Source organism: Nilaparvata lugens, chromosome 2 (genome assembly GCF_014356525.2).
Source record: "Nilaparvata lugens isolate BPH chromosome 2, ASM1435652v1, whole genome shotgun sequence".
In the NCBI taxonomy this organism is placed as follows: domain Eukaryota; kingdom Metazoa; phylum Arthropoda; class Insecta; order Hemiptera; family Delphacidae; genus Nilaparvata; species Nilaparvata lugens.
The window spans coordinates 7020083-7038608 of NC_052505.1; the positions used below are offsets into that span (position 1 = coordinate 7020083).

Consider the following 18526-nt stretch of genomic DNA (forward strand, 5'->3'; position numbering starts at 1 on the left):
GTCAACTATGAAATTAATAACTATAAAATTCAGATGAAAGGCTGAAGTTTCCGATTTCCTACTAGTGATAGTCTTTCTATACATTAACAAACTCTGAAAATACATGTAATGTTTGAATTAGTGTTGGAGGGCCGGAATTGTGTTGTAAGAAAACTAAAGTATGATAATCAAGCACTTTTTGTTACATATAAACTCGTGTGACAGAGGTACAGAAGTACAGTAGAGTAGTCAACCAGTTCACTAAGCATCTACATCACTGGATAAGTGAAATGTGAGGAAAGAAACATGATTTTCAAGTATTCAAGAACACTAAATTTTAAATTTTTGAAGTAAATAAAATATTATTTGATTTACCAAATGCACCGATGCAGATGGTATTATCATATTTCATTGAAAACCCGTGTTTCTTTTAGTACAGTGGCATGTTCGGTACGACGGTACAGAATTGAAACAAGTAATCAAATCTACATCAAACGATGGGGAACACTGTGAGAAAAACCATTATTTATATAGGAAAATCCTGTAATTGATATAGAAATAACTACATATTACCCTTTTATCAATTTTGTGACAAAAGCACTACTATTTTCAGCTTTCATGCCATTTTCAAGTCACTATGTGGCTATATTAATTAAACAATTCAGATAGCCCTATTAGAATACTTTAGTAGAAAAAATCCTATTCCTTTACCTATTACTTTTGAGCTTTGGCTTTGAAGAGCTTTTACTCTTTGGTGCTATAATTGTGGACGATGAGCTATCATCGGTGGCTGAGAAGGAGCGCAGAGGAACAGTCTGATCAGGCTGGGGCACGGAAATCGAAAGCGACTCACTGAACGGATGTGAGTTGCTGACAGTCGGCCCGGCACCGGCACTAGTCTTGTGGGATTCGGCCCAGTTGACCATCTGCCAGAACCTCTGTTGCGCGAGCAGCGGCGAGAAGACGGCACTGTCGGCGAGGCTGTCCAGGGAGCCGACCGCTGCCGTCATCCCGGGCCACTGACCCGGAAGGAACCCGGTTCCGTAGGGGTTGCCAAGCGGAAGTGGTGGAGTGCTCGTGCCCTGAGGCATCATACGCGAATTCATCAGGCTGCCCATATACAGCGCTGTCAAAAAGTTCTGTTCACAAGCGGCTAAACTGTGAAACATGCTGTTCAGTCCTGCACTTTTATCACTTTCCTTGATGTCTCCCTCTTTGTCTTTAACCAGATCACAGTCGATGCCATTATCTGACTTCGGAGGATCTTTGATAGATTCCGGTTCACCCTCATCGGCATCTTCCAGCTCACATGTTCCCCCTTCCTCCACCGAGTCCCTACAAACACTCTTCATAACCTTCTCATCCACAACAACCTCCTTTTCTTTGTCCTCGACCTTATCTGTGGTTTCAACCATTGCCGAAGGTGCCACCACAGCAACTGGCTTTTTCTTCTTAACTAGGTTCAACGGTTCGTTCCACGAAAAATCTATTGGGTCCTCCATGTTTGCAATATATTTTTTTCTGATTCAAACAATTCTAAACATTTTTGAAAATATATAAATTCTCAAGTCACCCTGGAATGCTCGTACAATTTTGACACAATGAAGAGGAATAATTTGTAGTTGACAGATATTTGCCAGGGAAGCATGAGTGGTTGTCACATAATCTTGGAAACGTATAAAATATCACCCTGATAAATCCTTATCACACCGTCGTAATGATTAGAATGTTACTCAATTCTGATTGAATTTGATTATTTTATTCAGGTTATACCATATTTAAGGATTTTGGAAACACTTAACACAGACACTTGTTACATGCAATTGGATCTAAGATGATAATATCACAGTGGAATCAGCCAATTGAACGTTGTCGTATTTCAGAAGCATATTTACGGCCGACACTTTGTTGTTTCACAGCACACATCGTATTCAAAACGCACCAAACCTCAAAAACGCGTCAGGGACTCGAATAAGACGACAAACAGGCGACCAGGACGGAGTGACGGATCGATTTAGGCGCATCATCATCATCTCAGCATCACCGTTTGCAGGGCTCGTTGTTTTGCCTACATTCAACAGGACGGCAACCCATCGCATCGCATCGCGCAACCAAAACAAAAGATATTTCATCGCAGTCGCTGACAGTCGCTGACAAATTCGATACTATCGATGGCCACCCACATCGACACCAATCAACACTCCAATCACATCTCAAACACTGCTGCATGCCTATCTCACAACAAAACACTCCAACACTTTCCTCGATTTTCTCAAACAAAACACACAGTTTCCATAACTTGGATGGAAATCCTCCGAGTTTGGTGGCATGACGAGGGAACGAACCGAGAGTCGAGATGGAACGTCGACTTGTGCAGATGAATGGAAGTGGGAGAGTGAGGGGGAGAATATTTTTTGTGAGTAGGGTCAGGACATAACGTCAATAATGATAGACCTGTATCATCCCTTATGTCAGACGACTGCCGAGTACAGACAGATGTCGAGGCATTATCACTCCAAAAACTCCTTGCCCCTAATTAATTGTTGCCAGCAGCCGAATAAACATTTTCCAGTATGCGATGCAAAAACAATATGATTCTAGATTAATTTGTCGACGGTAAGAATAAAGGTTCTAAATTGAGACGTTTATGAACAGAGTAGTTGGTTTGAATTCTGATTGCTAGCCATGTGATTATCGATTTGCTTTCCCATTCTCCCTTTATACAGCGTGTACTAACACACTACAAGAGGATGAAAGCACATGCGCAAAGAGGGTTGAAGTAAGGGTCTAGTAAGTGTCACCATCTTCCGTAGTTTTTTCTAACTAAAAGGACCCGCGACTATTCGCAGTACAACGGCAAACTTCAACATACGATAGGATATCAGTTTTAAATTCCGAATAAGAAACAAGTTTGAAACTACATTAATAGAATCAGTTGGAGATGTTGAGATTCATTTTCTGATTCTTGAAAGTTGAAAATAATTCAATAATGTTGGTTTTCTTTCATCAGAGTAATCACAGTTTTTACATTTCTAAGACAAGTTTTCCCAGTGGTTTCAAAGCTGAAATTCATTTCTACAAAATATTTTAATTGAATACCTATATCAAGTGCAAGGGACATAGTTCTCCAATTCATATAATAATAATGATAATACTAATAATAATCTACTTTAAAGTGTAGATTGAAACTCTGTAGATTGAACGTCTGGTATGAGTTTCATTTAAATGTTCAAAAAATGTTTGATTTTTTTTTGTTTTGCTTTGTTTAACCAATAAAATTTCATAAACAATTTTAATAAGAAATAGGTAACAACTTCTGAGATTACTGAGTATCATGTACAGCCCAACCTCCTCCACTAGCAAATCTACTTCTTCCAATAGAACAGAGCAGAGAGGGTAACTAAAATCACGAATCTTCTTATACTCGAAACCCCGAAACAATTGCAGTAACAGCGGCGGAAATTAACCGTCGTAAATAATCAATAGGGGCAAGGGGGCAGTCAAGATGGGAGCAGCACACGCGACCTGAACATTCCTGACCCGAACCTGCATTAAAAATCCATCTAGTTTCCTACCTCGCCATAAAAAAACTACTAAGTACACCAATAATGCCTCCTTACTGTCTCCTGAGGTTTCCTGAAATCCGCGCAACCCCTAGCTGATGCGGAGGGTGAGCTATTAGTTGACGACATCGGCTATAAACGGAGGTCTGATCAAAGACGTCCGCTAACAACAAACGGAAAGAAAAGTCCACTTACAGCATGGGACTACAACATCAATATTCATTTTCCAGCCCGGCTTTCAATTTTCCTCGACAGCAAACGACCAACATGCTCAATTACGAAATTAATATGCTAAAAGAGAGAAAAAACGTGGGAATGGCGTGCAATCGGAAAATACGGTAGAAAATGGCTGAGCCGCGGAAATTGCTTCCGATAGAGAAAAGATCTACAAACAGAATTAATAGACTAACACAGGGGAAGATTGGAAGTCGCCTACTGTATGAAAAATCGAACTGACACTTTTTCTAAGTGAGATTATTTTTAAAACTAATCAGAAGTGCATAATGACGTTATGAGAATAAATATCTATAAACAACAGTGCCACAATTCATATTTTATAAGAATTGTCAACGCAGTACAGTATTTTGTATTAATATAATGTACTAATCTCAAGATACAGGTTTAACAAATACACTATACAATTCCACAAAAAAGAGTAGAAAATAGAAGAAATTTGAGTGTAGAGCTCAAGATGGATAACATAGTTAGTTAACTTGGATAGTATATCAGTAGTGTGAAATTAGAGTTAAATTCAATTATACAAACTTTTTAAATTATTAGACCTCTGCAAATAAAGATAAACATCTTGATAAACACAAAAAATACTTGATAAATACTCTAATCTCTATAAAATGTAATTTTCTAATAATTCAATTTAATATTACATGGAATAGTTTGCTCCAGAATGAATCTGAATTCGTATTTAGTACTTTGAAAATGTCTTAGTTTACTTTTTTCAAGGACATCTTATTAATAATCATATTTTATTTTAAAATTTTATTGAATTCAAGAAAATTGTAAGTGGTTACAATGTGTAACTTCAATATGTTTGGAGTTTTTGGATTATTATAAGATTAACCAATTGAAATATTATTATTACTGTATAAGAAATAAAATGAATTAGAGGGATATTTATCTTATTTACACGTATATCATAAATGTTCATAGAATTTTCTTCCGCTATTTTTTTATAATAGAAAACAATCGAAATAATAGATTATTAAATATAAACTGGCATGAGAAAACATCAATATTACCTTTTCATAGATCATGAAAAAAAGAAAAAATATATTTTGTTCTAAATTGTTCAATGGCCTCCTCTGATTGGTTTCCGTTACATTCAATCATGATTAAAATTTGATAGTTTCTTATGCAACTGGGTAAATTTATTTTTTGCTTGATAAGGGTAAATAATATAAAAAATGAATAAATAAATCAAGAGTAGAAAAAAAATCATGTAAGCAGTATGATATCTACAGTTTTGAACTACAGTATATAAAATTAATGTAAAATTTCTCCACTTTTTTCTTTTCTCTTGTATCTAGCTAACTGGTAAACGCCTTCGAAGAATCTGTAGCTGGCCTAATTCCGGCCAACACTATCCTATTGTAGTTTATGCAAATGGAAGACATCACAGCAAACCAGAATGGCAAATTCACGATCACAGATAGAGCCCTGAAATGCGATCACGTTCCCATTAGTGATGGTGGAAACAACGTGTATCATTATCTTATCGGCAGTGAGCAGGAGTGATATTAATTCGAGATTTGAGCAAGCCGGGTAATGTGATGTCCCGTTAGCGTGTTCAGACAATAACACCTCTCACCCTAATGCAGTGTCATTCAATAGCCAAGTCCAACTTATCTTTCAAGCTGCCTCAATCTTGCAACTTGCAATGCCTCAAAGTACGCCTGCAGCCATTACGACCCAAGGGCATGCCTCACGCTTGCATCCAACTTGGCATGACTGGATTTCATTACAGTGTCGTTGAGCACACGACGATCAAGTGCCATTCAGGGATCACGAGAAGTCCGCTCACCAAACCACTTCCTTGGAAACACAAAATGTCAACACGATGCAGCTATTGCTACAAATGACATCATATTCTATTCAAGTGATTTGGCAGTCCCGGGGAGTTGTAATGGGAGTAAAGAAGTCGATATTGACAAACTCAGTGTAGGATCAACATTCACTCATACCACATTTGGAAGAGCACTTGGAAAACTAGTAGAGAATCAGAATTTTTGCAAAAAATTTCTCACATAGTGGAATGCAAACTTAAAATAGCTATTGAATAAAAAGATTAATAAATTGTCAAGAACCACAGAAATCTGTGTTTAATATGACTTGTTTTTATTTGTGTATTTATTAAATACACATTCGTTTGTTATGTCTTTTTTTTTATTAATTTTTTCTTTTTTTTTTTACTCGTAGCCGAGTGGATCAGATGCTGGCTTTGTGATTCAGAGGCCCGGGTTCAAATCCCGGCCCGGGCAAGATATTTATCTCGGGCCACTCCCGTGTTTCGGATGGACACGTTAAGCCGTCGGTCCCGGCTGCCTAAAAAGTAGTCGTTAGGTCATGTCAGAGGCCCTGAAATTGATCAGTTGCGACCTGAAAACTCTGACACCAGACCTGAGCCAGCCAGGTCACTCGATATTATTATTATTATTAAATTTAATATGAATAATTACCACAATATCAACTTCTCAACTACACAAAAAGGTAAAATAGTTATTTTATCTGTACAATACATAAACACTCAATTGAATTGCCCGTTATTTCGATAGAGATGTTCAATTGTGACTATATGATATCTCTCATATTAACCACACTAGCATATACTTGAGAACAATAGTTGAATAATCGATTTCAGACGAAATCAATTGACAGGCCAAAATATTCCTGTAGCAAGTTAGTAATAGTGGATTATTTTAAACTGGAGCTGGTCTCTTATCGAGGCTATTAATTTTGTATTTACTGCCACATTAAATCAATCAAGATTGGCAATAAATACTATTTTCATATTTGATAATCAAATCCACTCAAGATCTTTTCAGTGAACAACTTCTTCACTTTCTTTTTCAAACAACATCTCTTCGAATCTCCGGGAAAGCTTTGCCCCCGACAAAACATTTTTCTCATCTCACTATTAGGGAGGTTTTCATTTGTCAGAAAGGTGTACTCTCAAGTAGACAATAATTTGTTGTCACATACAATCCTATCCAATTTCGAAGGATTCCAATGGGAACCAGAGTGCTGTTTCTGATGCTGAGAGAAAAGCCCTCCACCAGATACAATGGCTCGATAAGCAGCCTCCTGTTCGTTTCCCTTTTCTCTAGAACCACTTCCCTCCCCTCCGCGAAACAACAACATCCCCATCAGCCTAAAGGGTCAGCAGTCCCCATCTAACCCCCCTATCATCCCCCTGCACAGAGCGTTGCCAGGGAGACGCCAGCTGACCAATCAGCTCCTTGGATCTCTATCTCACTGCTCCTTGTCTCCGTCTCCCTGCTATTAAAATACACAACCCTTCACTCGCCACACACAACTCTCTCTCTCTCTCTCTCTCATTCCACTATCACTTTCATCAAGCTCGTGCCACTTAATGTAGTACCATGATGGTTACAACAATTCAAAAAAATAGGAAACCAAACCTCTTAATGAAAATGTGTTCAGTCGACTTGACTCTCATATTTTAGAGTTTATATTTGGAAAATACGATTACCTAGAGTCTTGAATATATTACATTATTTACAATGCTTATTTCTTTTAGCTGAAGGAGACCTCTATAAGAACACTTACTGAATCAAAATTTAATGCAAGAATTACAAGATCTATTTTTATCGGAAGTTCATAGTTTATGATGGATTCAAGTATAGTTGCAGATAATGTTGCCCATATTTATTTTATTTATTTATCTATATTTTTTACAAAGAAACACTGATTAGGAGAGAAAAACTAAGGATACTCCTTGTACTATTTCTCTCCCAAATTTAGATAACATTTTAAAAGTCCAAAATAGGGTTATGGACCTTATTATATAAGCTCTGGGTTTGAATGTGGATGATCTGAGAAGCGAAAGATGATTGGAACTAAAGTTCACTTACTTCAAGAAGTGATTTTCTGCACATAACTGTATATTAGCAGTATTAGCTTTAAGAGAAACCAATAGCACGGCTCACAATAGGTGCTATAAGACGTCTAGCTTCGTTGAAATTATTAATTTGTCGCCATTAAATTGAAACAATAGACTGATATCTACTAGCATATTCAGTAATAATAATAATATTGAGTGACCTGGCTGGCTCAGATCTGGTGTCAGAGTTTTCAGGTCGCAACTGATCAATTTCAGGGCCTCTGACATGACCTAACGACTGCTTTTCAGGCAGCCGGGACCGATGACAGCATATTCAAAGATCTATCAATATGTTCCCTTTAAATTAACACGATGGACTGTTATTTCCTAGCATATTCGTTAATATTCATAAGCATTGATTCAGTATCAGCATATTTATTGATTTACCTCCTTCGAATTGAAACCGTTATTTCCTTAGCATATTAATGGAATAAATATAATTGATGTTGTCATTACCTGTGGTTGAGTTCGGATGCTTGCGAGAGATCTTGCTTTGGACCGGGGGTGACGATGGCGGGGTGCGATGCGAGGGAGGGGTGGGAGTGGGGACTCAGTCCTGGGTGGGGCGCCATCAGTCCACTCGGCGAAAACCTGTACAAATCACTGACAAAACAAAATCATTCATCAGTATTCACATAACCCAACAGCTTCAGCATAGCATCAACATTCAAAGATGAAAGATAGTAAATGCTATATTTTCTCTGTGATATCAATTAGAGATATCAATTATAAAATCAATAATCAATAGCTATGTGAGGCTGTAATAATTAAGCAGATAAATAAACAGAAATCAGAATTGAAAAATGCAAATGTCTCTTAGCATTTAATTTTATTGTTCTCCTTTTAGAATCTATCAATTTATTGAATTGACAAATGAATCCTGTCACCAATTCCATAATTATCATAATATCATGGGCAAAATATAGCATAAGAAGATATCCCATGGTATACGTAGTTTATGTTCCAAATTTCAAACCGATGTTTAATAAATCAAGCCGCCTGCTGTCGACTGTCTATTATCTCTGTTTTGGCTGGGTGAGAGTGTAATGGCTGGGTGACGACAGTATGAGAGACTATCAGCGTCACATAGCTTCACGAAAAAAGCTACTAGGATTATCGGCTTGGAGTTAACAGTAAAATTTAGAACATAAACGACCTATACCATGAGATATTTTCTAAAGCTATCTTTTCTCCATGATAATAATGTAATAGACTAAAAACGTTGGGCGTATATAACAAATTGGAATTGATTATTGAAATGTTCCATTATGGTTCAACTATAGAAAAAATCCAGTTGCCCATGCTCATTGTATTTGTATGAAACCACCACTACTGGTATGATCTACATAATTTCAATTTATGGAACTAAAGTTTTCACAATTTTCATTTTTGAGTAGAAAATAATAGTGAAACTGAGAATAAGCAATGCTATGACTCAACTCACACTTACGCGACTCAGGTCGAGAAGAGACTCGGACTCGACTCTAGTCAAGAGCATGTGTTGTTTTCAAATGGTGACACTAAGACCAGTCGATTCTAGTCTCCGCGACTGTCACCATTTGAAAACACATGCTCTCGACTAGAGTCGAGTCCGAGTCTCTTCTCGACCTGAGACGCGTAAGTGTGAGTTGAGCCTAAGAGTGGGGATAAATACTGCACTGAAACAAGCTCGAATATTACACAGCAATTGATGTTATTGAATTGATAATTTAACCAAAGAGAATATAACAAACTTTCTATAGAGAGTAGTTTCTATTTTGTAGTCTTTCTATTTTTCTATGATTTAATGTAGGAAGAATATTGATTTTTTCTAACAGAAGCCAAGTCACGAAGTCAGACTAGACTTCAGAAACAAGCATTACCAAGCGGAAGATAATTTTGAATTAAATAGTTCAATCTTATTACAATATTCAATAATTATTTGTTGTAACATACCTTGTCAGACTGGAGCTGGAAATAGGCAATGAGGAAGGGTACGGACTACGAAAGCCCGCACTCGCAGATGAGATCGGGTACATGCTGGGTGTATGCCTGCAAAAAACAATACATCATTAGTTAAATGTACCATTCTGGAATAGATCTTAATAGCTATTTATGTATTAAGAGTGTAATGCGCGACTTTATCTCTCGCGCAAAACAGTTATCACGCACGCGACGCGAGATAATTTTGCAAGAGCGATAAAGAAGCATTACGCGCGAACTACATACAAAATTTTTTCTACAACTGCACAAACCTGTTAAATCACTTATATCTGGCGGAGTTTATAATAATTCGTCTACACTGATATCCATCATGGCTGTAGAATCGGTACAATTACCGACTTTTTAGGTTAAGATCTGACCGAGAGTGGTTTGTCTTTTGGCGAGCTGCTTATCATCAGCTGATTAGCGAGCGTAAAGAAACTCTTCTGCGCATGCGCGAATGATTTGCGAGCGTAAAGAAAATCTACTGCGTATGCGCAGATGGTTAGCGAGCGAAAAAGTAGATTCTCCTCAGAAATAAGCTGTTTTACGAGGAGAATTGAGTATGTAAATTATTTCTATACGCGCAGTTGTAGAAAAAATAAATTATAAATCTCTAACATTACCCACCACTTAAAATTACCCTGGTATTGAATATGAGAATTTTTTACCATTTTAGAAAAAATAATGAATAAAAGTGTAGTATATTTATTTTAATTGCAATGTAGTCTAAAGAGACTAATGAGCAATTTTTTCCTAATATAATAATGGGTTAAATGTTAATAAGATAAATAGTTCTCACTAGGACTACTACTTCTAGCAACTAACTTGAAATTAACAAAAGATAACAATAGTAATATAAATAAATAAGTTGATTAGAGATACAAATTCAAAGTGTAATATGAATTGAAAAATTTGTATAATTTTTTTGTGCCTTTCTAGTAGAAATCTAGTCGAACATCTTTTTGAAGATAATTCGAAACATTTTTAATGTAATGAACTGTTGAAGGAGAGTTTGTTAGAGTATAACGTATAACTAAGAGCTGAAAATGAAAAACTTTCCATGATTAGTCCAGGAATAATGAGTTACAAGCATTCAAATCACTAACGGACAAACAATAGTTATTTGTGCAACTAGTGCGCAAAGTGACAGTTTGCTGCACCGAAAGAAACGTTTACGCCCGAGCCGTAGGCGAGGGCGGAATGGTTTCTTGAGTGCAGCAGAGGAACTTTGCGCACGTATTTCACATTAAGTTTTTCCTACAGTTACCATTGAATATGAAAAGTGGGTAATTATGGGTAAAATTGCCTGAAATGCATCAACTGTTTTTCTGTGTAATTTTATTATTGGTAAAAACCTTAATCCTAAAATCCTAAAGTCCTCGTTGTCGTTGGTTATAATATATAATAGTAATAATTAGCGCGTTGTGCTTCGTTGCACCTCTGCTCACTATAGCAGCCACAGCAGTCACTGTTACCAACTTCATTTTGATTTTGCTGCACTGTTGCTCCATATAACCTACTAAGTATTTTGCGTTGCCATGTTGCAAATCTGGAGTGCAGAAAAATTTTTCCCGCACTAGAGCGGAAAAGTGATTCTTTGCGTTCTGTAATCAGTGCAGCAATGGCCACTTTTCAACGTAACTGTAGGAAAAGATTAAACCGATTGTAGCTGGATGAAGTGAGTACTGAGTAACAGCGATTGAAGAATATGTTCAATGGAGAAGGATGATGGTAAGCAAGAACGTGGGGCATAACAAGCGAATAAACAGGCGGCGGCAGTGTATGGATGAGCAGAGTGAACGACCAGAGAGAGAATGGAGTTTTCCGGAAGAGGATTTGTAGGGAGAAAATGCTCCAATGCAGAAAAGAAAGGAAGAGCCTATTGAAGGAAACATTCAAGAAAGGAAGAAAAGTAATCCTTTGAGGGCTTTGAGGCGCCTAGCGACGACTTGAACGTTCAACAGATGCGAGCGAGGGTCGCAAGAGGGTCGCAGTAATCCGCAGTGAGGGAGGGAACAAGTAAGACGAACAAAAAAGATGAGAAAAGTCGATCGCGCGGACAAGACAAGCCGATTTGGCGTGAAAACAGGGCCAACGACAAATTGGCCGATGACGACCGAGACAACCTCTTAACGAGACAAATTGACCGCGAAACACTCTTCCTCTTCCTCAGTTAGCCACCAATGTTTGTCTTCCCACTTACTGCTTTCTTCGTCCAATCCTACAAATATTTGACAAGCACTCAGAGTCCTTGTTTTTGGGTCAGCACACAACTACCCCTGGACTAACAAAATACTTTGTATCCTGAGATGCTTAAGAAAAGAGCACTGTTGTTACCTGAATATTTGGTTGTTATTTTCGTGCTATAAAGATAAACACTGCGTGAAGAATATTGCTCACTGTAACCCGACAGGAAACTAATCGACTAGATTCATAGATACACTACTATTACTTTTTCCTACAGTTACGTTGAAAAGTGGCCATTGCTGCACTGATTACAGAACGCAAAGAATCACTTTTCCGCTCTAGTGCGGGAAAAATTTTTCTGCACTCCAGATTTGCAACATGTAACGCAAAATACTTACTAGGTTATATGGAGCAACAGTGCAGCAAAATCAAAATTAAGTTGGTAACAGTGAGTGGGCTGCTATAGTGAGCAGAGGTGCAACGAAGCACAACGCGCTATAGTATATTTCGCACCTAGAGCAGAAAATGAGATTTTTCCAGCTCGAAATCGGTTTTCAAGTCCGAGGCCGTAGGCCGAGGACTAGAAAAGATTGAGAGCTGGAAAAACATTTTTGCCCGTGGTGCGAACGATATTTTTCGCCACACTACAGGTATTGCTGACAAAATAAATGAAGAATACAAAATAAAGAATACTCGTTACGCTATCGTACCTATCTCTTGATTTTAGTGGTAGAAGATTTGCAGTCAGGATTTCAGATTCTTTTAAAATTTCACTTGGAATACCACAGTCATCTTCAAGCATTTTTGAAAATTCGGAATGCACTAATCAACAATAAATAATTGAATAAAACTGGTTGCGAAGTGAATTAGTTTGATTCGAAACTGGAACTGAAATCATGGCTACTTCAGCTGATGATGAAAGTGGCCACTCGCCCGATCTAGCGGATGACTTATTAACTACTTCCATGAGCGGCTGGAAAGAGACAACTTTCTGGCCTAGCCCGGAAAAGACACCTGTTTCTGACGTCGTCTGCAAACAAGGTCTTTCAGATCTACGTAGGGACTGGAAAACAGCTGCTTTCTGTGCAGTGTGGCGAAAATTATTATTCATTATATATTATAACCAAGGACAACGAGGACTTTAGGATTAAGGTTTTTATCAATAATAAAATTACACAGAAAAACATTTGATGCATTTCAGGCAATTTTACCCATAATTACCCACTTTTCATATTCAATGGTAACTGTAAGAAAAACTTAATGTGAAATACGTGCGCAAAGTTCCTCTGCTGCACTCAAGAAACCATTCCGCCCTCGCCTACGGCTCGGGCGTAAACGTTTCTTTCGGTGCAGCAAACTGTCACTTTGCGCACTAGTTGCACAAATAACTATTTCCGTTAGGGCTACCTACTCTTTAATATAAATTAATATATTAATCTGAGAACCCTTTTTAAAATTGTTTACTCACAACATGTGAAACAAATTATACATGAGTAAACAAAATTTAAAAAGGGTACTTGGATTTTTATTTTCATTTACTTCTATTACTGTATACGTATTCCAGAGAGAATAGCTGTCAACTTATCTAAGACTAAGTTATTATTTCAAAGATTTCAACTGAACATTTGATTGATAACCATTGCTTATGGTCAGCTGAAAGAATACCATTAAAAGTCTATAATTATCAGCCAGTAGGCAAAAGAGATGTTGGCAGACCACGCAAGCGTTGGCAATAATAGGATTTTTTATGTTTATTTGAATAATTGGCTAGATGTGAGTCGGAACAGGTTAAAGCCTAATCCTTGTTTTGTAAGAAGAAGAAGAAGACCATTGCTTATTTAAACCATATAAAAAGCAAGAGATTGTTTGCACTCTACATTTCTTATACTCTATAGTCATCTTTTTATAATCTTACTTAATGTCGAAATAAGATTATGAGATTAATTCAAATGTATAGTTATGTTGTTTTTTATAAGATTTTAGATCTTATCTAAGAACTTAGAAGCAAAGTATGATACTTATATTTAGAAGCTTGGTAGCAAGATATGACAAACTGTTCAGAATTAAGTTTAATGTAGAATATTTTTACTCTAAATGATTCATTAAAGAGAATGTAGAATATTTTTACCATAAATGATTCATTATTGTAGTTGTGTGATGATTTCGGTTTACAGGTTTCTAATGTGTGTATGAAAATCATGATTTCTTATAGAAGAGTATGAACGTGTGCAGCTGTTTAGAAATCACAAGAGAGTGTATCCGTATTATTCAACAAGAAAGTACAGTTAGGTAATGGAAATATGAAATTACTGTATAATAATTATTTCGAATATCCAATGAAAGCTTTATAGATAGAACTAAGGACTTCTGCCATTGCAAATATGAACTGAAGAACTAAATAGCAGAAGGAAATTTAAAGAATTTAACTGTCCAAAAACTATTGTTCCATCGTTTTTATTTCTTCCATCATTGAAATTTTAAAAAATATTTTATTTTTGCAAATACAATGAATATTATTGTTCCAGATATTTGCATGTTGAGAGAGAGGGAAAATGTAAAAATGATGAACTCACCAGGAAGCAGCGACCTGAGACATTTCTGGACTCAGCATGGGGTACGGATACTGTCCCGTCGTAAACGGGTACATGGGCGCCCTCGTTAAGCCTGCAACATCACAATTTATATTAACAATCGAATTTATCAAGAAATCTTCTATATGAAAACATTCACGACACGCAAAAAAAAAGAAACAAACAATCGAACATAACAGACAAATTCTAAAACTATTCTACATGACTAGAAGCAAATTAAACTCTTATCAGAAAATATATTGGAAAAAATGAAAAGCAAGGAATAATAATTTGAATAATTAGTTGAGAATAATTTTATTTATTTATTTATTTATTTATTTATTTATTAGATAGAGCGAACAATGTTTTATATTTTATAGCACGGTTAGGTCAGTAACTTTATTTCCAAAACTCATATGAAAAATGTGAGCTTAACTACCACAATGAGAAGAAGGAGTTGATAACAATAAAATATAAAGTGTTCATTGCTTTCTTTTTCAATTCAATTCAATTCAATTTATTTTCCTTTACACACATACATAAAATACAAGTAATATTAAATTACAACAAGAATAAACAACTAGCAAAATTAGTACAAAAAAAAACAAAAAAGTTTCTAGAACTGAATTGTCAATAATTACTCCTGAGACAAACGAGTATTTTTGTCTCTATGATTACTAGTAGCTCAAAGAACATGAGAACAATATTATATGAATGATGTTCTTGTCCAAGATTAGGTAATAATTGGATTCTCGCTTGGAATAATTGAATATATTAACTCTGAAGAATCAAAATACAGATAAATATAAAGTGCATCAAAATAAGATAATTTCTCTAGCTAAATGTGAATTGAAATGAATAAAAGCTTGGAAAAAATACAATATAACATAATTCATGCAAATCCCATTTACTTAGAAACTTAACCATAGAAACAATGAAACATGCAGTTCATGCTTTGGAGCCACTAATAATATTTTATTTGAGGGTGGATGACAGAACTAATTGGAATTCAGAAATCTCATCCCTAATGAATTCCCTGTGTTTTTGTGAAGGTGATCCATATTGAATTGAAACGACTTAATGTTGTCAAAACCAATGATTGATTATAACAATTTTAAATACAGTACTATAGTGAAGTCCATGTTATAATGGCAGTGTACTAAGATAGGAGAAAAGGGTTGCCAGATCTCAGCCTTGCCACCCAAACAGCTGATACTGGTATATCTGATCAATTTAACTGTTCATTATTGTTAAAAATAGTTAATCATATTTTATTTGTCAAAAAAAATATTTTTTACAGATGTAATAATATATTTTCATGATTGAGACAAAATATTTTGTCAATTAGTTGAATTTCTCCATTGTTGATAAACGATGTGGCAACATCGCAAAGCATGAAAGAGATAGCGCCATCTGCTTTGTTGAATGATAGACAAGGATAGCAACACCATTGCAAATCACACACTGCCATTATAACGTGGACCTCACTATAGTTTACTAGATATTGATAATGATGCAACAACCAAAACCAGAAGTATCTCAAATTGTTTTAATAAACCAGTGGTTCTGACAACATCAAGTCATTATCATTTAATCCTGGATTTATTAACCTTTTTCCAAGAATAATAATTCTTTATAATAATATTCATGATGTTCATATATTTAATTGCATCCTACGGTCTAGAAAAAAATCAGCAACGGGCTTACTAAAACAGTGGTGAATAAGGGTTGTAGGAAGGTTGGGGTTGGGGAGAGTGAAATTTGTCAGAGAATTGTCAAGCGATCTGCCAGCTATTGCACGACTCATAATAAATCACGAAGTGTCGAGTACAGCCAGGGGCAACCCCCCTCCCATCCCCCCACAACACATACCCATATAGCCCGCTTTTACTTGACAACCGGCTGAATTGAACCGCGGCGCCTATCTAGATTTTTTTGTTTTCCATTTTTTTCAGTTCACTTTCAACCCTCTCATGATTAAAAACACGCCTCGACGGCGACAGGCCTGCAGCAAAGCATTGCATTGCACAGCCGCACTTTTTCTTACGCCAGCTTTTTCTTGTGATGATGTGCTGTGTAATTAACATCACACCATCAACACTTTCACGAGCCGCCTTGCACTCATGCACAAAAATAACTTTTCAAAACTGAACATTTCAAGTGAGCAAACCCTACACTACAGCTCTCACTATCAAAGGAATGCAACCTCGTTGCATTCAATTACACGTTAAACGAATGCAATTAATTAACGATGGAAAAGATTAATTTACAGTTACACATCAGTGCCATATTCGCGATTCAAATTTTAGCTGCTATAGTGATTATTCACACTAAGGAAAATACTCAGTGATGCCACATCACAGCTGACGACACCCGACTGATACTGAACCGGTATGGCAACGAACATGACATAACCGTCTTTAGTATTTTAATACTATGCATATGCTATGCATTATATTAGAATAGCATAATATGCTATGTTACAATGTCATATGCTAGAATAGCATAGACAAACAATAGCAACAAATAGCTTACGCTTATCCTTTCTCTATGGTTTAAGGGGAGTCGAACATCCTATCTTACTCCATGTTAACATTTTGTACCTTTTCTCTGTTACCATTAAACATAGAGACTTGATTTTTTTTTTTATTTGAAAGATCCATTTTTCTTCTATAATTTAAATGTGTGACATTTTCATGTGATTGAATTTGTATTTTTCACAATTTTTTTCCTGAATGATGATTTTTTCCAAATAACAGGATCCTCTGCCTCTTGATATTGGTCTTCCAGCCTTCTCCTTGATAGAATTCTTTTCTGTCTAATTTTTTTTCAATGTCATTGAATTTCCTCTCACTTTTTTGGATCTGTTCTTCGTCGAGCTTCCTCATGGCATCCATCATGTGACTTCCAGGGATGAATTTCATTTCTTCAAACAGCTGTATTTTGTTCTTGTTCCCATCATTGAATCTTGTAATAGCCTCATATACACCAAAATGTAAACTTTCAATCCCTACAAAAACCCGTTTAGGCAAAACAGTCCATATAACATTATTCAGGCTCTCATTTGGATTTTGTGTCTTTCCTCGAATACACTTTTCTAGCAGCTTCTTATCTGATAGGTCCCTGAATATGTACTTGATCTCATTCATGATAATTGTTGGTAAATGAAAGTGACAATTATGGTCATAAAAAGTTCCTTCCTTCTGAGCTTTTCTAAATTTACACCATGTATCATCTGTATCAGGGCATAGTTGATGCTTGGGTTCTTCATTACTAGATGATACATGGAAATAAAGTGCCCACACTGCTTGATGCATGGCACTTACACTTTCAACATTTCTTTTGATGGCAAGTCCATAATAAATTTGAATTTTCTGAATAGCAGTATCAGTCAGTCTATTTTTTCCACCAAGTGTCTTGCCATCAGATAGCTTTCGATGTTGAGCCTTCAAATTTCTCAGTCTGGTGCCCATTCTCTTCTCCACATGCCCAATGCATTCAAGCTTTTTTATTTCAATATTTGGACCATAGGGCTGAGCATTACAAACAGCCTGAAATGCCTTGGAGTCGCCATCTCCCAGGTAATCAATATATCTGACATTATACTGATTCTGAGATCTCTGAAACATCTCTAATGCCCCAGCAACTTCCATACCTCCAGAAGTCCCAATATAATTGGCTTTGCATTCATCCAAATGGATATTATTGCTCTTCTGTGGACATAGACAATACTTTGATAATACAGATATGTCAATCACTTTACCTGTCTCAACAGATGTCATGGACACAATCCCATTCAATGAAGTGTGACCTCTCCTCTGCCATGATCCATCTATTGCAACACACAAATCTCTACTACTGGTCCTGTCAACTGCTTCTTCAACAGCATCTTTCATTGACTTCTTGCACACACTGCTCATCACAGAGCCTAAATGTAACTCATATTCGTGGTATCGGCCTGGGGGAGGAGGAAGATTCATGATTCCACATAGAGTCTTTGCTGATGTTTGACCTCTTCCAATACATCTAAGTCCATATACTAACCTAGCATTTATATAATAAATATTCTTCTGGGAATCATTTTCACCCTGTATCACTGATTTATTACTGTTTACCATGTCAGC

At 36.4% G+C, this 18526-nt stretch overlaps 1 protein-coding gene across 13 annotated transcripts in view; it reads right to left on the reverse strand.

The window, feature by feature from the left end:
- The window catches only part of LOC111047051 (protein pangolin, isoforms A/H/I/S), a 307983-nt gene that overhangs the window by 19075 nt on the left and 270382 nt on the right, over nt 1-18526 (reverse strand). For all 13 annotated transcript variants that reach the window (XM_039420443.1, XM_039420447.1, XM_039420449.1 and 10 more), the window contains 3 exons: nt 14406-14496; nt 9616-9711; nt 8137-8283 (listed from right to left, as the gene is read on the reverse strand). In XM_039420443.1, the coding sequence (XP_039276377.1) occupies nt 8137-8283; nt 9616-9711; nt 14406-14496 (334 nt within the window). The remainder of the gene's footprint in view (nt 1-8136; nt 8284-9615; nt 9712-14405; nt 14497-18526) is intronic.